The sequence below is a fragment of the Lampetra fluviatilis genome, chromosome 17 (genome assembly GCF_964198595.1).
Source record: "Lampetra fluviatilis chromosome 17, kcLamFluv1.1, whole genome shotgun sequence".
Taxonomy (NCBI): Eukaryota; Metazoa; Chordata; class Hyperoartia; order Petromyzontiformes; family Petromyzontidae; genus Lampetra; species Lampetra fluviatilis.
In genome coordinates, this window is record NC_136291.1 from 4029576 (window position 1) to 4054701 (window position 25126).

Below are 25126 nucleotides of genomic sequence, written 5' to 3' on the forward strand. Positions count from 1 at the left end.
GTAATTTTTTTTTATCTATTTTACTTTCATTAATTTTAATTTTATTGAAAAAAATATTTTGTTATTTTACTTTTATTAATTTTAATTTTATTTTTTACCTACGTGACTTTACCGAAAAAACCTAAGAGTATGAACCCTGCTCAATGTCTAATGTGGGCAAAGCACAAGAATAATGAACCGTTAACACACGCTGGTCATGTGTGATATGAAATTACCATTTTATTATAATTCATATATATATTTTTTACAAATCACGATGCAGATCAATACAGTACACGTGAATAATATTCACAAAATCCACCAACCCAGCGGGGAGAGCATGAGAAGCGGGCGGAAAATTGAGAACGTGATATTAAAAGTACACAGACGAGCACTCGCTTTATATATATATTTTTAAAAGTCCTACAACCCCTAAAGCCAATAGACTTTATTATATTACCGCCACAAAATCAGAGTTTTCAAAATAGGCTTCTCTCATTAGGTCGGCGTGGCTGATTCTGGTGACACTCAAAAAACTTTTGACTGGCCCTTTGAAATCCTTGCAATCAACGCATTACAGCCTCAATGGTCAACAACACCCGTTTTCCACTGTCACATCGAAGCCGAGCCAGTGCAGGGCACTTACGGCACGGGTGGATTTCCACTGGATATTTGCCTTGTCCGAGCCGGAACCGCAGAGTGATGCGCTGGTCTCAAGCCCTCTGAATGCGACTCGGGGTCAAACAAGGCCTCGCTGATGACGCATTCATTGCAAGTGATGCCAGTTAGTACACAGCGAGGACAAACGCGTCACCGCGTCACGTTTACACGTGACTCGACACGTTTATTGTGGGTGGTGCGGTGCAAAAACAACCTGGCACATCCTGAGCCGCACTTGGCTGGCTTGGCATGGGCCTGGTTGTGGCCCAGTTGTGCAGTGGAAAAGGAGGTACACAACAAGTGTGCCGGAGGAAAGAGCCTGCAGTTTTGAACCCCCCCCCCCCCATGACCCATCTCCAACACACTGTGTTGTGCGCGTGTCCTGATGCACGCACGTTCCATTAACGGTGGGCGACTGAGAGAAATGAGCGCATACATCAATGTCACGATGACATTTGCGCATGGTGGCCCCCGGTTAATAAACATTGCACAGCAGAAAGGTTTAGCACTACATACAAAAAAATAAACCATGGAATGTTCTCTAGTAGAATACAGCAGCATTATTATTTTAGAAGAAAACAATCCACTTAAACTAAACAGTTAGCAAAATAGATGTGGACATTTCCTAGTTCAAGTGTCCGTTTTCAGTGAAGTTGGCACCCTTAAGTGCAAAAACTGCAATGCCAAAGGTCCTCGCATTAAGTTGAAATAACTATCGGAATTATTATTAAACCCCCCGTTATTTTATGTCGAGGGACGTCGGCTGAGCTGGTCGTTGGCACTACAGCCGCGAGTTCAATTCCCACTTTCCGAGCGACAAGGATCGCTGGCGATGCCACGTGGGCCAGGTTCGTTAAAAAAGACTCGCGTCTCCGGACACATTCCAGCGGTACGACCACGCCGCGCAAAAACATAAACGTTTGACCTCGCCGAGAACATTTCGACGTCCGAAATTGAAAGCCACGTCGGAGCGAGAAGCCCTGTCTTGTGACCTGTGAAATTACCATCCACTTTCATAGGGTTCCAGTTGCCGAGGATTCGTAGATGAAATTAAAGAGGCTGTGGGCGAGATCGTCTGTCCACCGTGAATAGCTTTGCACCATTCGTCGCGTGCGATGCATTGCTCGGCAGCCAAATTGAAAACAGCATGCGTGGCGCACAAATCCAATTCTGAGCGATCGACAAAAATGGCCTGGCGCAGCCCGCATGCGGTTACAGCCGTTTGGCTCCGTCGGGTGAAATCGCATCCAAGAAAACTCCCCCCGGTGTCCGCGTGGGTAGGGGGGGGCCTTCGAGTTTGCCCCGCGCGTTTCGTCTGAAGGCGCGCGACAAAACAGTCGGATGAGGCTCTCGAGCGAGGGATGACGGCCACGTCGAGAGGGCCCTGGTAAGCGTTCGCACCGACGAATTCGACGATCGCTCGTCCCCTTCAAGGGTGGGCGAGTGTCTCCGCCGTCAAGCGACAACCTGCACCGTCATGAGCGCAGCTCCTCACCACTCGCACCGCAACAGCGATCGTCGTTCATTCTCTTCGCAGTGAACGCCGGGTTTCTCGACGAGACGTCGTGCTGCCTTACGAATTACCGACACGAAAGGCTGTAAAAGTTAAGGATGTGATTTTTTTTCTCTCTCTCATACAAATGACACCGTATATGTGCGTTGAACCTCATCGAAAGTCCAGTCAGGGCCTCTCACTGACACTAGTTTTGATATGAAATCAAGAACAGCAGTGCTGAGTTATGCCCCATGACGTTCTGCCTCGTAATAATAGAAAGTGGCAACAGTTTCTCGGAGATTAGTCCCAAATCCGTCGTGGATTTTCGTAAGGTGCAATGAACCTGAATACAGGTTAATGCAGATAATGCAAATGACTGCATCACAGATGTTGACACTGAAAGCAGAGCAGGGACTAAAGGCTTAGCTTTGATTATAGGAGTGGCCTTTGTCACTGTACTCCCTGACACACTGTTGCTTATTACGACCTATACATTTTTTTTTTATTTTACACTACATTATAAAACTCTAAATGTTATCATTACATCAGTTCTAACCAATTAACAAATCTGAATGTTTGTATGGAGATGTGAATTGTATCTACATGAATTATGGCACCAATATGGATACATGTCAAAATGTAAATATGTTTTGCAAAATTATGTTTTAATATATATGACAGAATAAAGCAATGCCTACTATGATTTTATAATAATTGCACAAAGCCAATACATTTAATTCATTTAGCTCTGGATTATATCTTGTCACATATCACTACCACTCAACCTCTTATGACACAAAAAAACCCAAAGGCTACTGTGAGGTTGCTGTTATCCAAACAAGGCTGCTTTGAGCTGTGATTATTGTGGACAGTGTCACCAATTTTCCACTGCCACATCCGCAGGGCAGAGCCCTCATAGTAGATGTGGTGTTCCACTGGCTATTTCGCGTGACGAGCCAGATCCACATTGTGATAGGGTGGCTGAACAAAAGATCGGAATCTGGCTCATACCCAGCCATGCTGGATCAGAGGTAGGGCCCGGTGTGACATTATCTACAAGTATCTCGATGTGCCATTGCCTGCGACATCAGCGACACAACTCGAATTCCGTAGTGGAAGAACTGGCGTCTCTTATAGCTGCACCGGGTTTGTCTGGGCACGGCTCTGGCGTGGCTCGGTTGTAAAGTGGAAAAGAGGTACGTGTGACCACTGCATCGTTGAAGACTTATAAATGTCCACGTGAATATTTTCACGCTGCAGAAAAATAAAGAGCGTATCATTAATATTTGCTTAGAGAAAGTTTTTTTTATATCTGGCAGTTTAAAATCTACCGTAGATAATAAGCACTGTATGTAAAACAAGTAAAAAAAAAATTGAGATTTTTTTTCAAAATGTAATTTAATGGAGTGAAAAATTAAATGCATTTATTAAAAAGATTATGAAGGCATCTGATATTTTGTTTTGCCCATGACATACTGTGGTTCTATCAGAACAACATATTTCAGAGGATCTAAAACATTTAATTTTAAAGATGGGATAATGAATTCATTAAGTATATTCATCGGTCAAATTTTAATATCGACTACTTTTGTTGTGGTCGATCATTTGGGTTCTTCCCGAAGGTGGGAAACCTCTTACAGGACACGACAAGTGTGACGCAGCTGATGATGTCACCATGCCTCGCCCATTACCTCCCGTCTAGCGTCATCCGTGGCTATTTTCGTGTTATCAGTTCAGTTGAGTAATCAAACCAATAACCGGTGGAGTAATAGATTAATTACATATGGAATAGCCCAGCTTTATCCACTTTGCTTCTGCAATGCAACATTATAGCCACAACAGGCTTGCAACATGCCACTTCGGGCCACAAACTTTATACATTCAAAGTTCCCAAGCAGCCCTGGGTGTATGCATCATTTAGACAAACGCACAACTGGCCCACGTTTGAAAGCTTTTGCTCCTATACAGCAAACCACACACCAGTGAACCATTCCAAACGCCATATTCTTACGAGGACCCTCAATTAATTTAAAGTGCGAAAGGGAATATATGCATTTCGGTAATGTGCGATCGACTGACCACTCCCCACCCCCAAAGGATAGAATCCAGCAGCAGCAGCAACTACGAGTGGCGATACACTATTTCAAGTCCAGTAATTTTTCAGCGTGAACCGTTCCCAATGGTCCAGCTCACTAAGGCAGGGGAATGTTGCACAGCATTTGTGCTTGAACAGTGCCTGTTCCACAGGATCACTTTGGCAACTTACATCCCGAGTCAGGAGCACGCCGGGTGTTACTGCTCTTGAGCGAAGCACACGACGAGACCGTTGTGAACACCAACAATGCTTTACAAAAAAAAATGCTTCACTTCAATGAAGGGGCGTGCTGGAAAGTCACTTACCCACACGTGCATTTTAAGATAACATTCTATATTAATTGGAACACTTAACAGTCTATTTTTTTAATATATGTTTTATTGCACCGTGTCTCCCCGCAGATGCTGCAGATGGCCTCAATAATGAACTTAATAATTCGCTCATGTTCACACACTTGAGTTGTCGATGGTCGATGAGAGCCTACTTTTTTTGACAATATTTTGTGGGTTATCAAGTATTTGTCTCCAGCAGACCCCTCCATCGTACTCCTAAAGCCATACAAAATGGACCATCATCTCCCTGCCTTTCGGCAACCAACCATTGACGCGGTCCCAGGCGGTCCCAGTCGGCCCCTGCTGATTTGCTTGAGGTCGCTTGGTTGGGTGGTTGGTTCGAAAAGAGCAACGGAATCAAGAACAATCGACCCTGTGGATAACGTCCCTGGTGGGGACAATTCACGAGGTGCAACTTGTGAAAGCATGGTACATGGTTCCCGGTCTGGCGTAAAATCCACTCGCACCTGATCGCGATCAAAGTTCGGCAGGTCCTCTGCAATCACGGAGCCCGCCAATCGCGCACGAATGCACTGCACTGGCCGTAACAGCAGCACTCGATTTTTAAAAAAATTATCAATGTGGTGCTCGTCATTAATTTTCGTAAAGATAATTAGTAAAAGGCTTGATTGATAAATCCAAAAATAGGCTTCAACGTACAATCAACATTTAGATTAGTATGTGCTGCCCCCTAACGGACGTTTATGAAAGTGCTTTTAATCCCCGGTATACCTGCAAATGGCATTGGATGCTGCTTCCATCCCCTCTGATATGAAAAGCACACTCAACCATTCCGTCACTCGCAGACAAGCCGCTCCATCGAGGGAAATCTAAGAGGCACAGCAGTGTCGCATGTACTGTGGAGCCTACTATTCACTGTTAGGGGATCCGTCTACTCTACTTGGCTTTTGTACCCCTCTGTTCTATATTGCTATTTTGTCACCAGTATGTTGCTCATCAGCATAACATGTAGGCCCAATTACGCAGCAACTAATCTGCTGCTACTGGCAACATTATTGTGAGAATGTTACTATGTAAAGGGGCAATAATAATAATGGGTTTCATAACAGCTGATGTCTATAAGCAAAATAAGACGAAGAACATTGAGGCATCGTACACAAGTTTCAGAGACTAACCAGTGCCAACAAGATTAACCAACAACAACGACCAGCACGGTTATTTATCCCCTTCACGTCACAACCTGCGTGGAATAAAGACCCAGACGATTAGCATTTGGCATAATAAACCGAACACCCTTGTGCGGCGCACGGCAAATCCTTGGCTGGTATACAGGACGTGAATTGATGCGGTTTTTTGTCAATCCCTAGAATGCCTCCACTTAAGTTATTAGAGGGTTGTTATCTTTATCCGTGTGATCAGAGGGCTCTGGAGGACTTTGAACGCAAGTGTATGGGCTTGAGGTACGAATGGGTGTTATGAACGTGAAGGGGCGGAGGATAAGGGATTTGGAGGATTAAATGTATTTTCTTGAAAGTGCCAATTTGGGAACTTGTTTAGACACTGCCATTAGAATTAAGGCACTCCACCTGCGGAATACCGAAACAAAAAGGTTATATGGCTGTGATTGCGCTTAAAAACAAACAAAAATTAAGTGGACAGACAAAGGTTGCAGAATTAACCCGACGGGAAGATCAGCATATAGCGCAACATGTTAAATCAATCCACCAGGTTGTAATTGCATGTTAATTTCTATTAATTACACTTACAGTTGAACACAGTTGATTGCAATTATAAAAGCAGCTGACATTTACGATCATCATTTACTCTAAAAAGCATTTTTTTCCCCAAACGTTCACGACGAGCACCCAAAAGGAAATATCAGAAATTAAAAAAAACCCACCGCATTCTCTTATGTACAGTTTTGGCATACAAATATAATAAGATATATTCCTATGTATAAAGGTTGATTGTGGTACAGCTGATTATACGATGCCCTAATGGCACGTGTGCAGACTGTACACAACAGGTGCTGGCGTATACTCCTAGCAAACAGAGCCACACGTTTCACACACACACACAAGCCACACGAGCAGGGCGTGGAATCTGGCGGGGGTTCGTGAAGCGAAGAAGCCCGGACGCAGTGGTTGAACATTCCAAACACCGGAAGCCAGGGAACCCAATCATCCCGTGCTCACAATTCTTAACGCGCCAAACAGAGCTCAAGTGGCATGTCCGCACGGCGTGTTGTCCGCAGAGGCCAAGGGAAGGCGCGCAGAGGCGCACGAAGGTGAGGCACGTTTGGTGCCATTCCTTCGCAAGTCGCTGTGGGAGGAGCTTCCAGCTGATGGACCCCCCACACACCCCCCCATTGTATCGAGTTCATGGCTGTGCGTCACGTAAGGTGCTGGTCCCCACCGAGTGTCCTCATTGGTTCACATCTTGGCAGCCCCCGTGCTCCCGCTTGGTGCGCGTTCACCACATCTCCTGGACGCTCCGGTACCACCTGATGCCACTTTTCAGAAACCGCAAGTGTTGGCGAGCCGACGATTGCATGAGCCAGGAGGGCGAGAAGGGGAGGCTTAGTCATGAAGTCATGAAGGTGCATTTTCTTTTGCCTGCCAAATGCCTCTTCTGGGTCAACTGGCACACCCGGTTGGGTGAGAATGACTTCAAACAAATTAAGATACTTAAAAGGTGACATTCCATTTGAATTCATCATTTTTCAATGTACACTTTATTCTGCTTTCAAAAAGAATGTTGTGATACCGAGATTACATGGCTTTGTTACTTTCCTCAAGGAATAAAAAACTCCATTGTGTGCTTTAATCTTCACAGTTGGCCTGCAAAGTCGAAGACAATTTGAATTGAAGAACTGCCAGGCACAATGTCTTAGAGATTCACAAATCTCCTGTGCTACCGTGGTGCTTTGCCAACAATCGACCGGTTCCCTAAAACTCTACATAGGGTGGTGCGCGTGCCCTCTTCAATGCCAACCGCCGTTCAAAACACCCTGAAAGAGAACACGTCAGACACGCGGTTAACATCGCCGTCTGCGTGCGTGACTTATGACGAATGCCCTCCCGCTGCGTGCGGACAGCGGCGCGGGGAAATCCCGTGGCAGTGCGACAACAAACTCGGATCGACTTACAAACGTCACGGGCGCCTCTTGGTTGTGCTTCAGAATCAGTCCGAAGGGTGCTCTGGGCAGGATCGATTCACCTCGAACCAGGAATCGATACACCTGCAGCATGGGATAGGCACCGGCGGGCATCAGAATGCAGCGAATGCTCGAGTGCATGCAAAGGACCTTGGCCAATGTGGCACAGAAAAACAACCCCGAGGTCATTAGTGTTTGCTGGGCGGTGAGTCATGCGGCTTTATGCTTTAACCGTTCAATCAGAATTCATGGCATTCACCATCCTGTTTATCAAGCACACAGCGGCCAAGAGGGTTGGTTACGTCTCTGTTTAATGTTAATACGCGCGATCGAGTCATTCTTCAACTTTGACGTGTGGCTCTGCAAGAGCGGTTTTTAAATAAAGTTATTTGCTCTTTGCCTTGGTGTATAAACACGGGATGATCCGTTTATGGATAACCCACCGATTCTAATCACATACTCGCTTTCTGCTCAATTGTTGATATTGAGAGAGAACGACGACTCCACATCTTACGGTGGAGTGTGCCGAGTTTATTGGGAGATGTGCAGAGTCGTCGAAATAAAACCTCGTGTCCTCTACAATCCCACCCTGTTATTTTAGTGGGGGTATCTACCAATGGATCACCCTGTAAAGTGAAACTCGTGCTACCCACGGAGCGGGACAAATTGTCGCATCGCGACCCCACGAGGGATAGCGACGACTTGGGGATGCCTTCGTCCAGCAGTGGATAGATCATGGCTAATGAACGATGATGGTGGTGATGGTGATGATGATGATGATGATGAGATATACGCAAGTGGTGAATCAGTGCTGCTTACTGTTTGTGGTAGATACAGAGGCAGGGCAACCGGGCAATAGTGTTCCCCTCATCCATGTCGTCCAGGCAGATGGGACATTCCCCGGAATCCTTGACCAGCACATCCTCTGAACACAAACACAAGACGATGATCAGACAAACTCGTTTAGCCTTGCAGACAGTAGACATGTACGGTTTCTCCCCAGCAGCAATGCTGACACACCGCACAAGGCACTCATTTTAGACCCAGTCACCCGTGGGAAAACCCAGGGGTCAGAATCAGATGAACAGTTTCCACCGGTCTGGAGCATCGCGCACCGGAAATCGAACGCAGGTTCATTGCAAACGTAGCGCGGCTTCAATCAAATTGGTTTGTGTTACAGTGGTGTTGCGTATCGATGCGCGAGTGTCCCTGTTCACAAAGCGAGGAGTGGTGGCCTAAGGGTTAGCTCCGCCGTGCTACCATCGCAATAAACACCGCGTTTCATTCCTGTGCATCACAGCCAGGGATCTGACACAGATTTATTGCGATTGCCCCAAGGTGCGCCACCAACCCCCCCCCCCCCCGCGTGCAGCCGCTGCTCCTCGCTCGGTAACCAGACAACTCAAGCGCCTCCGATTAGCACGGTTGGCTACGTACGGTGCGAAAAAGTTCACACACAAAGACAAACATCCCCCATATAAATTTCGATTTAAAGCTTTCGTGACTGCAGGGATTCATCTTCTTGGTTCTTTCGGTAAAGTCACGTAGAAGGGAAGTAATAAAATAATAAAAATAAAACATAATAAAATAAAATAATATAATATTTTATTATGTTTTATTTTTATTATTTTATGACTTCCCTTCTACGTGACTTTACCGAAAGAACCAAGAAGATGAATCCCCCATATAGCCTTAACAGACTGTAGGGGCAAGTGCTGTTAGCGAGCACCTATGAAGGCCGGAACGGTCCACGAGGGGGTGGGTGGCCAGCACCACGCCCAACAGTGGCGATGTTTACACACCGCAACAGGTACTCATTTGAGGCTGAGTTGACCTAGGGAAGGCCCGGGACCGGTTCAGATAATCGTCACTGGTGTTGGCCGTGAGCGGGAATCGAACCAGTGTCGCCGGGTTCATAGCGCAGCGCGCTAACCGCTACACTACCGCTTCACACACACACACAAAGACAAACATCCCCCGTATAGCCTGAACAGACTGTTGGGGCAAGGGCCGTTAGCGAGTAGCACCTACGAAGGCCGGCACGACACACATACAGACGTACACACGTCGATACGCGACACCACTGTGACGTGCACGACGAGAATGTTTTTAACGCGGCGCGGGTGGCGAGGTGAAGGGAATAACACGCAAAGCCGTCGGCGTGTTGCCTGCCTCGTCTGTACGGCTGTGGCTACTGGATGGATATTGCTCCCAGCCGTACATCAAAGCAGGCAATGAAACCGGCAACAGAGCGTGCCAATGCTCTCCTTTTCCCCAGGCATACAAGCGCGCTGTACTGAAGGGTGTTAAAAAGAGGGCACGCGTGTGAGCAACGGTGTCAGTCACAGTTGTCGGTGGGATGTTTAGGAGTTCTCATTTAGGTTCATTGTTGTTATTATCATGATCAATTTGCTTCACTTGTCGCTCAAATTATTACGATCGCTTTATTTAGGCAAATGACGGCCCATCAAAACAACACGTCTTTCAGGAATATAAAAAGTATAGGGCAGTTACTGTTAACGAAATGAAACACGCTACTGCAAAATTTCTCAATTAGTTACCGATGAGTAACTAATTGTCACGTTTTGCTTACGTGACAAACCTTTTCTAATTGGCTGTGTCGGGCGGTGGCAGGTTTGACGACACATTCATATTTACGCCGCGATCTAACCCAAAACCAAAACAACATTTATTACGAATAATATTGCTCGCGGAAGCCTACCACGCGTTCAACTGGCTCAGGCGAGACAAGTTATGAACAGCATTACGGCGATTTAAAATCTTCCCCAGCGGAGGGGTGGCTCTCGTAATCGCGGGCTGGCGGTGAGCCGTGTGGCAGGCGTGCGATGTTCACGAACAACAGCTCCTGTACACCCCCCCCACCCCCACCGAGAGGTTCCCTTGGCAGCAAGGACAAAGCAAACGACGTTCGGCTGGCACACGATGCCGGGGTTACTACGAGCTTCCAGGAAACGGTGGAAGCTCGGCCCATCGGGGGGCCCCAAAGTAAAAATCACTTTTTGGCACCAGCCCGCCGGACGGACCCCCCCCGCCCCCCACTTTCAATTCATAAAACCCTTAGTGAGATGACGGAAGAAAAATAGACCCGAGGGATGGAGGAGTCGTGAAATGAGAGACATTTTGATAACAGATGTGGCTGCTGAACGTATGAAATGAGACAAGGGAAACAGACAAAAGCTGCGGTGAGATGAGATCGGTGTAGAAAAGAGATGAAGATGGAGATAGATGGTAGAAGAAGAGACGCAGACAAGACAAGAGACAGAGAGATAAAACGTGTTTTCATGTTCTAGATTTGAAGCTTTCGTGACTGCAATGATTCATATTCTTGGGTTTTGTCGGTAAAGTCACGTAGGTAAAAAATAAAAATTAATACAAATTAATGAAAGTAAAATAAAATAAAAATCACGACGTTTCAGCCGCACCAACCTCACCATAATAATAAAAAACTCCTATCCAGGGGCCTACCCTGGCTCCTCCCCCCTCAACCAGTATATATACGGGGTCGGATCTCTTGGAATTTCTCATTTACTTGATACAGCGAGCGTGCTGTGACGGTTCCACCTGAAGATGGAGGCTTGTGTTGCCTCCGAAACGTTGTCATTTTATTTTATTTTATTAATTTTTATTAATTTTAATTTTTTACCTACATGACTTTACCGAAAAAACCCAAGAATATGTTTTCATGTAAATGAGCTTCTTATCTTTATTAATCTTTGAATTCGAGTTGATATTTGGTTCACCCCCATTTATTTTCCGGGGGAGAGGGCGCGGGTCTTGAGCTCCTTGGGTACCTTAGCGTTTGCTCGGTTTGATTGCGCCCCGTGCACCTCCAATAAGCACGGTTGGCTACGTACGGTGAGAAAGAGGTTCAACATACATAGACATGCGTAGTGGCAGATCATCTAGGGAATGGAGTCGTGTGCAGAGACCTCGTGAGAACACAGCGAATCTAGCTGCTGCCACTGCAAAATAGTGGCGGTGTGTGAAAGACAGACTGGTTTTGGTATCTGGGTGAAAACCTGTTGCTTGTTGATAGAACCAGGTACGGATAAAAAAAAAAGAGAAATGCAAACAATTCTAGAAATGTAAGTGTAAACAGATAAAAAAAGACCTTTCCATGTAAGGAGCTAATGAGGGCACTGCAGCACAACACGCAGATTGGTGTACGGGACAGGTACCTTTACGTTTTGTCAAAATATGTTTTTGTATGTATGCATGTCAGAGGTCGCAACCGGGTACCCGATACCCGTACCCTACCCGATACCCGGCTACCCGTACCCGGCCAGGTACGGGTAGCCGTTTGCGACCCTGGTGCAGCCGGGTACGGTTACGGGTAAGGAATCAAAACCCGTTTGCGACCTCTGATGCATGTTGAACTTCTTTCTTACAGTACATTAGCCAAATCGGAGGTGCGGGTGGGGGGGGACTATTTGTTGATTTCATTATTTAACGATGCCGTGACGGGGTGCCAAGATGTCTTTGAGTGTTGCTGCGGGTTACGTAAACGTGCAATGTGCATGTTTGAATTTGATTAAAAACAAAACATGAAAACATTCATATGGAGGGGTTGGAGTGGTGAGCGCACCGAATTCGATTCCCAATCACGGATAACATCAGTGGCGAGTGATACCTCAACCAGTCCTCGACTCCCCCCATTCACGAACCCGCACTGACCAGAGTAGTGAAGTATGGTCAAACAACCCCTATGACCGACATGGTGTGAGGCTTCCATCCAGCAGTGGAATGACTGTAGGTACACTTACAAGTAGAGGACATCCGCACAAGCCTAATTATGAGGCATGTAACAAATATTTTGACTATAATTGATTCATGCGTGTACAAATAGTGTACATTTCATGTAAATACTAAGATATGACCTTGAAGCTAATTCAACAAAACAGACAATGTAAATGAGTAGCGATCGAATGATTCCGAGTTTAAATGAATTGTCAAAATGTAGGGTCGCGATCCCATTCGAGAATTGTACTTTTCTGGACACCAAGGTGCATGTAGCGCCTCCAGTGACCGCAGAGGTGACGTTTAACCCGTTACCGTACGTGCAACGCACGCGGAATTAAAAAGTCGATGCCTTCACACGTGATTTGATTCACGTGTCGTGAGCTTAATAATTCACGTGAAATGATAAATCAGTGCCATTCATTGTTCAGCCCCTGCAAACAAGGACTGAAAAAAACAAGCAAAGACAGAATACAATCTTGAATTGTAACTCTGAACTCTATTTTTGGTTTCATTTTCATTAACGTTGACAAGATCTTGTGGGGGCAGGCTGCATTCAGTCTTTGAGGGCTGCCACCGAGTTTATCAGACCGAGACGGTGCCGTCGGCACCACAGCTGGGCTGCTTCGTCGGCTAATCGGCAACACCTTCAACGTTCAGGATATTCCACACGCACCTGCTGGCCGAGCAGGACATCTTAGGGGGGCGACAGCGTTCCCTGAAGACGAATCTTGTCGCCCCCTTAAGATGTCGGAGCAGGACATCTTAGGGGCGCGACAGCGTTCCTTGAAGACAAATCTTGTCGCCCCCTTAAGATGTCGGAGCAGGACATCTTAGGGGCGCGACAGCATTCCTTGAAGACAAATCTTGCCACTCGAGAGGGTTTTTTTTTTTTGCCAGTGTGGTGACCACCTTCCCGGGCAATCAGACTGCGCTTGCATGGCTCGCGCAGGAGCGCAACTGACCGTTGTACGAGATGTGAGGCTTGGTGAGGCACATGACCAGGTGCGCCTCAACTTCATCCGAGGCCACGAACTTGGAGCAGATGGGGCACTTGAGGCCTGAACGTGGGAAGAAAAAAAACCCATAAATTAACATGAGAGTTCAACGCAGGGGCTTTCAAGGTGTTTTATCCAGAACGATGCCAAACCTGCAATGTATATGTATATTGAATTAGGCATGTAATCATTCAACAGCACAACATTTAATACATTGTCATGATTCGGGGTAATGATTTGATTCAAGAAATCCTTTTTTGTCTTGTTTGTACTCTTTGTGATGTGTCGTGTGTGTGATCAGTGCCGCTTGTATGGACTCACCTCTCCTGTCTAGTTTGTACAGCCATGCTTCTACCGTCTATCTCACCAGTATTGTCCATCGTCTTTGTACTGTCTCCTTTGTACAATGTTGTCTGTACTGTTTTGTTTGATAGTAACATTTGCAGACTAGTTTGTAGCGTCTGCGCCGTTTACTTTGTATTCTCTCTGTTTCCCTTGCACCGTTCTGTCTCGTTTTATTTTGTCCGTCTCAATTATACGCTCTCTCATTTGTGATACCTTGCTGAGCTCATCTGTATTGTCCGTCAAAATGGTCCTGTCTGTCCACATGGTTCAAAGTGTCCCCTTCGTTCGGGCCTGATCATGAAAAATCTACATACAATTGGCATGAAACATTAAATGATCGATTCTTACACAAACAGTTCGATGCGTGGGGAAACAAATTAATTGCTAATGCCCATATTTAATATCGAATGTCACCCTGACCGGTTATTTTCAATTGCTTTACTTAACTGTTGGGAAGAGACAATTGAGACAGATCTGTGGCAAAGGAGTTCTGCTAAGCCCCAAGTGCCACCGAGATCACATTATAACCTCTCGTGTGCAGCCCGGGCCAGCACAATCACATTAGAGTATTGACCAGAGAAGACACTCAAACCCACAAAGATGTATCAACTCATACGGAACACTGGAGTCACCGTTTACAAGGAGTGCAAAGGTTAAGCATTTTTTTTTGGCAACGTAGTGCATTTCTTAACGCCCGCACACAACTTCGCAATCGATTTGTTTGGACACATCGGAAATATAATTTACAACTCGAACTGGCCACTCATTTTTAGGTGGCTACGTGTGCCGGATCGGGGTGGAACGGCGGTGCAGAGGTTCATGCCCTACACTATGAACTTGCAGACCCCAGTTATATTCCTGGGCACGGTTAAAAACAGCGACGAGTGAAATGTTAATGGGTCCTGTGCCCCAGTTAACCGACACACATTGACCAGTGTAGTGTAGGATAGTCAAATAACCCTCATTACACGGTAAGGGGAAGCCTTTATCTAGCAGTGGACTGACTAAGGGATGTAAAGGCTAAGAGAGCCGTGGCTTTTTAAAGACAACTACAATGTTTGTTAACTGCACAAATTAACCCATTCAGTACAAATATTGACTTAAAACTTTCGTGACTGCAGGAATTATTTTTTTCTCCGCCTGATGACGACCGCTTGTGTTGCGATCTAAACGTCGTGAGTTTTTGGTTTTTATAAACGTTTTATTATTTTAATTTTATTATTTTCTATCTACGTGACTTTACCCAAAGAACCAACGAATATCTATTTAGTACATTTTGGTTTTGCACTGAATGTGGCTAAATTCCGGCTCTGATAATTATAAAAGAACATCAGCTTGACTGTTACGCGATAAGCATTACACTGTGGCAGGGCAGGTAGGAAAAGTGCTGCCAAAAAGTGTGGATAAGAGGTCACATGGGTTCTTGTACTGCTCTGCGATAGATCCGAATGGAATCTTCATCTCATTTTGCACAATTGGGGAAACATTGGGGGAAAAAGACAAAAATAACCTGTTGGGTCCAAGGGAGCCCTATGGTTCATATCTATACCAAAGACAAAGATCCCCTGTATAGCCTGAGCAGATTGTTGGTGCAAGTGCTGTTAGCGAGCACCTATGAAAGCCGGCACGGCACACGAGGGGGTGGGTGGCCAGCACCACACCCGACCGCCTTTGTCTCCCCAGTGGCGATGTTTTTACACACTGCACCAGGTGCTCATTTGAGGCTGAGTCGACCTAGGGGAGGCCGAGGAACGGTCCAGGTAATTGTCACTGGTGTTGGCCGTGAGCAGGAATCGAACTCTGGTCGCCGGGTTTGTAGCGCAGCGCGCTACCCGCGCGCGCTGCCGCTCCCCACAATCTACACCTCCACATGCACACGCGGACAAAGGGCCCACAAGCACATCCTTCCTCAAGAATTGAGTGCACAACTAAAGCTTTCTACTTCCTGCTCAAAAGCCCAACACACGAGTCACAAGAGCTGCACAGAACTAAAACGAAACTGAAAAGAGCAATATCGTGGTTGCCCTTGCGCATCGCAATTAGGGACCATCTGCCAAGAAGCGACACATTTTTTCATCGTCCTTTGGCCCGACATTTTAAAATTTCCTTGAATTGTACTTTAAGCTGTCAGGAAATGCTGCGCAAACTTCCAACTGTATGCAGAGCTGTCTCAACACGAAGCCAGGGGTCATGTGCAGATGTTGGCGAGGGGGAGGGGACTTAGAGACGTAGGGTTAAGAGGCCAGTACGATGCACCATGGGCCAGCACCACGCCCAACTGCCTTTGTCTCCCCAGTGCTGATGTTTACACTGTTCAACAGGTACTCCTATAAGGCCGAGTTGACCTACAGGAGGCCTGTGACCGGTTCTGATAGTACTCGCCACTGATGTTAACCGTGGCTGGTAATCAAACTCAGGTCGGCGGCTTTGTAGTGCTATCCAGTTAACCACCGCACCACCGCTTCCTGCTACACGCAGACACAAGAAAGAGAAATGGAGACACTCAGAGAGACATGAAGTGGGAGAGACATTGTGATAGACATGGAGAGACGTAGAATTATGGGGCACTAACTGTATGGGCGCGTACCGCCATATAATACTCTCAGCTTTCATCATGTTTTACTTTCTTTGTTTATTGCGTTTATGTCATTCACAAGAGTAGGCGACTGCGTGCAGGTGCATTGGTCCAAATAACAAAAAAATCACCCACATATTGCTCAATTGGGATTATACATAGCAATCATCGCCTTCCCCCCACTGTGAAAACTTCACAGGACCCTCCTGAAAAAGAGCCACGGGGTTCGGTGAGGCTTTTCTGAGTAAACAGGCGAAATTATAATAACATCTCAAACTCATTGGTTTATTTTGACAGCGGTGAGCCTTCCCCGCACGCAAAAAAATGCAACCGAATAAAATTACAAAACAGGACAGAGTGAGGTAGAGGCAGCGCCAGTGGCAGCAAGCTGATGCCCTCTCCCAGGGGGCAACGTATGCGCGAGACAAGCCGGGTCGGGAGCCGAAGTGAAGAGAACTGAATTGTCAATCCGTCCTTCACTGGGTGGGGCCTGGTATGATTGTGACGCCTAGGGGTGTAAGAAAATTCCCCACGACACAATCTTGCAAGAAGGGAACACCGTGTGCCAATGCGTACAATAACGCAATCATTGGCTTAGCACCCGAACAATAAAGCATAATTGAGAAAAAGGAAAATGCGTTGCATGCATCACCACATTTTGCTTTACGTTGCAATAAATTCAGAGCCTCGTTTCTGAACTCCCCGTGTGCGATCAAGACATCTCGCGGGTCATTGCCTCAAGTATATCGAGCCCCCCCCCCTCTCCTCCCCGGTTTACCGGAGTACAGGCAGCCTGTGACGCCAGCCGCCGCGTGAACATTACACGCATACTTTCCACCGCTAAACAACAACAAGCGGATGGCTGGTAACAGCAGGCCCTCCCCAGGACAGCAGACCAACAACGGGTTCAGCCGCGAGTGGCCGCCGCCTTGTTCCAAACAGGCTGGAGGCTGCGGAAACGGGAACCGTGTCACCGTAACCCAGAGAAAGGGTGATGACGCTCCAACCCCTACCGTTCACCATTAAACCAACTCCCACTGAGGTCGACTGGAGCGTTCATCCCACCTGTCAGTGGATGTCTGCAACGACTGTAAAAACCCTATGGCTGCTTGGGGCTGTAATGATAGTAAACAAGGTAGAGGAGCAGCCCTGCAATTCCATGCTCAAGCACTTCAAACCACCGAGGTGTACCCATTGATATTGCTGGGTGAACGGAAGCAGGGAAATTTAAGAAAACCGCCGTGCCAGGAGAATGAACTGGCGAGCGACCTCTGCGTTTCAAGTCGAGCGTGCTGACGATTACACCACGGCATCAACAACAACAACAATGCCCTTAATTTACCCAATACATCCTCACTGAGTTGCAAGACTCGGTTTTTTCTGGAGAGTACTGCATTGGGATATCTGGCACATGCTGTTTGAGATTCTCTGGAATGTGAGAGTACTGTCCCTGGAGAAAACCCACGCTTACAAGGGGAGAACATTCCAATCTCCGCATGGATAGCTTCAAGCACCTAATGCTGTACTACCATAATTTGGACACCTTTTCCGCCACGTAGGTGTATCTAACCAGGTACAAATCTGCTCAGCTTTCAAAATCTGGCATATCTTGTCGCGGCTTACAATAACCCAGCCTTTAAGGTTATACAGATGTGCGCAAGTCTCCGACAGCATTTTCTGCCATTGAAGGTTCTCGCCATGACATACCTACGAAAACAAACGAAAATCTCCCTCCCTACGCACACTACCATGGAGATAACAGTTCACCACCACAGCAATGCGTACGCCATTGGTGCAATGTGACGCGGTGATAGGATTTTACCTGCGCACTTGCGGTTGACAGAGTGATAAGTGCACTCGGATGTCAGCATAGAGCCGTTGTTCTTGCATTGTTACGAACCATCTCGGGACACACAGTACCCTGGCCTTCACGACGACGGCATACAAGACGTGAGTGACATGTAGACAAACAACACAGGTGTATTGACAATATAGCTGTGGTATTGTATAACGTTTCGCAGGTGAAAATAAACTGAAAATATGCTGTTTATATAACAATGGTTTTGTGCCAAAAGTCAAAACTCAAAGCCACCCGCATGTTTTGATGAAATAATAAAGCATAGTATATTAAAAACGGATCTGGCTGCATCGATGGTGCAGTGGGGGTTAGCACCTCGCCCTATGAACCCAGCGATCCGAGAGTTCTATTGACATCCATGGCTAACGTAAGTAACAGGTGATATGTGCCCGGGTCTACCCTCCCCTTCACAAACCTGCACTGACCAGCGTGGTGAAGGAAGGTTAAACAAACCCCTTTGTCCGTCAAAGCGTGGAGACGCTTTCTTCCACGAGTTGATTGACAAAGGTCTGTGATTTTTAAAAAATAACATTTGAATTCAGTCTTTGTCAATCCGCTGCTGGATATGCCATGTCGGCCATGTCGACCATGGGGTTTCTTTTTTACGCCATACCTCGCCATGCTGCTCAGTGCAGATTGGTGAAGAGGGGGGTCATGGAGCTGGTTCATAATGACTTGCCACCAATGTTCGCCACATCCAGGAACTGAACTCAGGTCAACAGGTTTATAGTGTTGTGTGCCAAGCGCTATGCCAGTACTGCATGTACTTAAATACGTAAAAAAAAAGCCTAACCTCCAAAAACCTCGTGTTGACAATAAAATACCTCATAGTTTGGCAGGCAATTATCATTAATTCCTAAGAAGTAAAACCTTAACCCAGCCGGAGCAACAACACAATTCAAGGTTCCACTTTAGCAATGATTTACAATGCAGGGCTCACACAGACTTTGAGATTTTGGCAATAAACACTTGTTTGGTAATAAAACAAGGGCTCACAGGATGAGGTGGGTTGGCTATAGCTGGAAGGAAAACACTGCTAGTGCACATTGCAATCAAACCACGGGTGGTATATTAACCAGCTGGTTGCCGGCTTTGTTGTAAAAACTGCTCAGGCTCCAGCAGACACAACACAGATTGTTAATGGCCCTACACTGCTGTTTGAGAGGTACACAGGGCGAGACTACTGCACTGATAAAAGTGCACAAGCAAGGTCCACGTGATATCCTGTGCAGACCAAGGCAGGCCTGTCAAGTGATAAAGACACTTTTAATAAACCAATATAAAAACACATGCTGGAGCAAAACATACACTGTAAGGTAAAGCTCTGATATTGTTTTGCTCATGCCACTGCTCGCAAAAGGGCCTCCACCACTATTCTGAGCTCAAGGAAGCCCCTCCAGATAGTAGTACAGTACTCTTAGTTTTTTCGGTAAAGTCACGTAGGTAAAAAATGAAATTAAAATTAATAAAAATCACGACGTTTCGGAGGCAACACAAGTCTCCGTCATCAGGTGGGACCGTCACAGCTGAATTTGCTGTATCAAGTGAGGCAGGGATTCCAAGATGCAAGTTCTTAAATACAAGTTAAGGGGGTGGAGGGGGGATGAGCTTATCAGAATGTGGTAGCCAATGAATGGAACGTATTGGGAGGGGGGGCGGGGCTAAAAGAGAGCACGAGGTGCACGTAGACGTGGACGTGTTTGTGCGCAAGCCCCTGTTGGTGCGCATGATGACGTATTGGAAGGGGGGGGGGCTAAAAGAAAGCAAGAGGTGCACGTGTACGTGGACCTGATTGTGCACAAGCACCTGTTGGTGCACATGATAGAAGAGAACGAAAATGCCCATGTTGTTTTTACCAGTGTTGGCTGACAATCAAATACGAAAAAGGCGTCTCGAGAAGCTGTGACTTCTTGTCTCGTTGTCTGTTTAAAATTATAACAGATAGGTGAAATTCCTCCCCGTAGCGGGTATTAATTCACGAAAGCTTCAAATCTAGAAGTAGTACAGTGGTTGGCCTACCCTTCAACGCTGGCCAAACATCTTGGAAGAGGATGGAGTACAGCCATACTTGACCACCACCACCACCACGGGTGAGCTGTCAATCGACTATCCATGGTGTACTCATTTATACTGCTGGATGGACAGAGGCTGGCTTGGTGATTAAAGAAACTTGGTGATTGTTTCCACTGCCACGCTGCGATATCAAAAACTAGCAACCTCTGAATTGCAAGTCCTGTGAGCTAATCATTACACCACGGCATCGACCGTACAAACAGACAATATGAAGAAATTTCGATTTAAAGCTTTTGTGACTGCAGCGATTGATTCATATGCTTGGTTCTTTCGTTAAAGTCACGTAGAAGGGCAATAATAAAAATAAAACAATAAAATTATCACGACGTTTCGATTGCAACACAAGCAATCATCATCAGGTGTGAAACCCATAACAAGAAATGTTTTACAGATTTTCACACCTGATGATGATTGCTTGTGTTGCAATCGAAACGTCGTGAGAATTTTATTGTTTTATTTTTATTTTTTCCCTTCTACGTGACTTTAACGAAAAAAGCAATAATATAATAAAAAGAAACTCAGTCGAGTCGTTTTGACTGTTGGGACAAGTGCTGTTAGCGAGCATCTATTCATGCCGTTATGGTGTACGAAGCTGTCACCGCACATAGCTGCCTTTATCTCCCAAGTAGGGAGTACACACAACATACCGGGCGACATATTTATCGCTCAGTCAACCTAGGGGAAGCCCACAACAGGTTCTTATATAACTTTCCACTGATGGTAGTAGCTGTGGCCAGAACTCAAGTTCGTGGGTTTCTAGCACAGTGTGTTGCACATACACATAAACAAAGACCCCTGAATCGCCTGTAACAGACTGTTGTGTCAAGAATAGAAGTTTTTGGGTTAGATCACATAACCCAAAAACCTCTTGTGGATAATATCAGTCGTGAAAGCCCACGTGGTTAAACTGTTGTGGCAAGAGCGGTTAGCGAGTACCTACGAAGGCTGGCACAGCACACGAGGGTGTGGGTGGCCAGCAGCCACGCCCGGCCGCCTTTGTCTCCCAATGTTCACACACTGCACCAGGTACACATTTGAGGCCGAGTCGACCTAGGGGAGGCCCAGCACTGGTTCACATATTCACCGCTGATGTTGCCCGTGAGCAGGAAAATAACTCGGGTCGTTCGATTCGTGGTGCAGCGCGCCAACCGGTACACATCCGCACCAAACACCAGAGGTGGGACAAAGTCATTGTTATGCAAGTCCAAGTCGAGTCGCAAGTCATCAAATTCATGACTCGAGTCTGACTCGAGTCCAAGTCACATGACTCGAGTCCACATCTCATAGGTGGGACAAAGTCATTGTTATGCAAGTCCAAGTCGAGTCGCAAGTCATCAAATTCATGACTCGAGTCTGACTCGAGTCCAAGTCACATGACTCGAGTCCACACCTCTGCCAAACACACACACATGGCTGCATTTACTACACAGCGTCCTAATGAATAAGTTTACAGCAGTGTACAAGAAAGAGCGTGCAATTATTCCACTGTCATGCATGCATGACACATGAAGTTGCAATTCCAAAAGCAGAGAACAAAGAACAATGAGTGACTGCTGAGTTTACACGTGACCCCCAACTTTCACTGGCAGTCGTGTAAACAATGCATCGATCTGGCCCCGAATTCGTCCACATCCATGAACTGTTGGAGCGAGCCCGCAGATATAAATGTGGGTAATTTTTTTTCTTCCTTTCTCGCAGTTCGTGAACCATGGGTGAGAAACAATAAACACACGTCTATCGGTGGGATAAATAAATAAGGGGTGGGGGAAAAAAATCCAGCAAGCCATTTCGTACGGGGGCCACGTTTGCTTCTGTGTGCAATAATGCGGCACTCCGCATGTACGAAACGTCGTGGCACACAGAGCCAAGGGAGAGAAATCTACGATGAGAAATATGCCTATTATGTGTGTTTTAAAATATATTACGAATACAAAAGCTCGATCTCCATGACTGGGATTGTCAACTCGGAAGGCCAACCCACTCTACTTTGATGTCACAGGACAGTGCATTTTCCCACTAGGGGTTTTCCATTGCGGGCGCTTGACAATGTCAATAGAGTGGCAACCAGAAGCGGAGATTTACCTACTGCGGCTTGGCACGCAGTTGCATAATACGCAAATATGTATTGTCCTCGATAAATGGCTTTTAAAGGCTGTAAAATAGGTGTAAAGCCATCACTGTGAATTGTGAAATAGAAATGAGTTTTGGCAGTGCAAAGCATACGCAGAACTGCCAGAAAGATTACCCAAACTCATTGCCCATTTAACGTAGAAAATATATTGTCTAAAAATGCATCAAGGCTGGTTTAAAGACCACAGTACCCTGTGTGGCAGGTCATCATAATTCCATAATTCAATTTTCGAAAACATTAATTTTTTTACTTCATTGCAGTTGAAGTCAGTCTGTGAAGCCATTACACTACATGTGTTATTAAGCAACAGCATGTTTCCAGACACGACAGTGCACACTGCAGAATGTGAAAGTTTGTATGTAGTAATTAACATTTCCCCATGAGGTTCATTGTTTAGATTTTTTTCCAAACAGTTTTGTAATTTCCCCCCTAATTTTATCCCGATTGTGCATCGCGTCACAAGACAAATTAGCCAGTCGGATCTCTCGCAGAGCAGTGAGAGAACGACCCGTGGAAGCAGATATTACAGAGCTACCTCTGAGATCCTTTCAAGTGACCTGTGGTCTGCACATCAGAGGGCAGCACTAGCCAACCACTCGGCAAACGAGAGTGACATTTGTCAAAAGAGCTGGAATCCAACCAAGTTCAGTGCAGAACCAAATGTCATATGATGGTGTTTTTGTGTTCAGTCACTGGTGACCGGGATGCCGAGACCATCAACTCATTACATTTAAGGACCTAGTTTAATCACAGGCAGCTGTTTGAATTCAAATCCAGGATCTCAACTAGTGCCAGCTCAGCACTGTGACCTGAGAGCCACTTGGCCACCTCCATGAGGTTATACATTTTCTTTAATTATGATGCTGTCATAAGACATGATTTAAGACTGTGGGACGTGTCACTTTTAAAGCTAAGTTTGGGTGTGTTACTTTAGACTGCAGGAAATATTTCAGACACAATGTTTGGTGTTTTTCTTTTACTGTATTTCTTACGATTTTGGACAATACATAATTACTGTGGCCTTGAGCTTCTTGGAAAGCTTTTATTATTTAGAAAAAATTAAGACTGACATTACTCTGGGGATTAGGGCTTGTGTTCGGCAAACAGAAAAACAGGCACCGATATGAAAATGGATGCACATGACCAATCATGCTCAAGCATTCGTGATACACGTGGGATTTCCAATGCAGAAATAGACTTGGTTAACAATACGGTTGCTTAACGGCAACAGGGGAAATGCTCAACAGTAAAAATGGTGCTGTTTGGTAGCGCATTGTGGGTCCTCCAGAAACCCCCATATTAGTTGAGCTCGCCTGTGAGAATAATGCCAACGGTTGAATATTTTTTTCCTATCCCCTTAACCACGTGCCTACATATTTAAAAAGTTGCTAAATATTTAATATGCTATTTTTGAACTCGCATTGAAAATGGCACACGTAATAATGATCCGCACTATATATCCTCTTCCACAAAGCAATGGCTCACAGCAGTATGTTAAAATGATAGGTACAGTATTGTACACCTATAATGATATTCTGTGCAATCAATCTATACATACAACAGGTTGGGTGGGATGGTGGTGTAGTGGCTAGCACGTTGAACCAGCAATCCAATGACCTGAGTCAAATATGTGAATTATATCTGAACCAATCCTGGATTGATGCCTCCTTCACCGCATGGAGTGGGGAGGCCTTCATCCAGCAGCAAGTAGATTGTGGCTAAATCTTGACTTAAAGTTTTCGTGACTGCAGGAATTCAAATTCTTTGGGTCTTTCGGTAAAGTCACGTAGATAGGTGAAAAGAAAATAACAAAAAATAACAAAAGACTATGACGTTTCGATCGCAACACAATCGTTTGTCATCAGGAAGAAAAAATGACGAACGCTTGTGTTGCGATCGAAACGTCGTAGTTTTTTTGTTATTTTTTGTTATTCTCTTTGAACCTATCTACGTGACTTTACCGAAAGACCCAAACAATACGATTGTGGCTAATGATGAGGACGACGAAGCTGGATGTGTAAAAGAGCTGAGTTACCAACACTGTACATTTCCACCTGCACAAAAAACCTCAAGCCGCACGTGTTATAATCGACTTCACTCCCTGTGGCGAATAGTTCCTGTTCTATGGGGAACAAGAAACAGCTTCTTCATGACCACACTGAACTCAGTCGTGGCCGAACTGGACCACTCAGACCGTGCTGACATGAGGTACATCGCAAACCAGTCACACCAGCCCACACAGCTGGCAGGGATATTACCGACTCGTTAACAGATCAGTATCGCCCACCAGACAGAAGCCAACACATTACATACTTGCATGTTGTAAGCGTGAAGCGCTTTATTGTGCGTTTTTTTCCACAAACACAATTGGGTTCCATCCAGTACATCACTGCGGCATCCTTCATATGCAGGAAAGGTGGCATTTCGTATTTTTTTTCCTACAGACATATCTGTAACCTATGGCTACTGAATAATTAGACAGTGTACAGTATTGTACTTTGACCCATCTCGGCCATTGTGCGTCCCTGCAAAACGTATTGGTCTACTCTCCTGCATTAACGAGAAGTGTTGGAAGAGTTAAGTGTACCCACAATTTACCGTGCCACATGCACGGCTATGCTGATGGACTAACTGTGGTGTACCCATGATACTGCTGGGTGGACTGAGGTAGAGGTGATCTAAGAAACGTGCCCCTTATTTGGCCTGCCT

The 25126-nt window shown here is 45.9% G+C and overlaps 1 protein-coding gene across 1 annotated transcript in view; it reads right to left on the reverse strand.

Annotated features, from left to right (window-relative positions):
• Window positions 1–211: 211 nt before the first annotated feature.
• LOC144936845 (E3 ubiquitin-protein ligase znrf2-like) overlaps window positions 212–25126 on the reverse strand; it is a 33531-nt gene continuing 8616 nt past the window's right edge. Inside the window, exons 2-5 of the mRNA XM_078864017.1 lie at window positions 13403–13498; window positions 8499–8604; window positions 7671–7763; window positions 212–7532 (exon numbers count right to left, since the gene is read on the reverse strand). Of these exons, the coding sequence (XP_078720143.1) occupies window positions 7706–7763; window positions 8499–8604; window positions 13403–13498 (260 nt within the window). The 3' untranslated portion in view covers window positions 212–7532; window positions 7671–7705. The remainder of the gene's footprint in view (window positions 7533–7670; window positions 7764–8498; window positions 8605–13402; window positions 13499–25126) is intronic.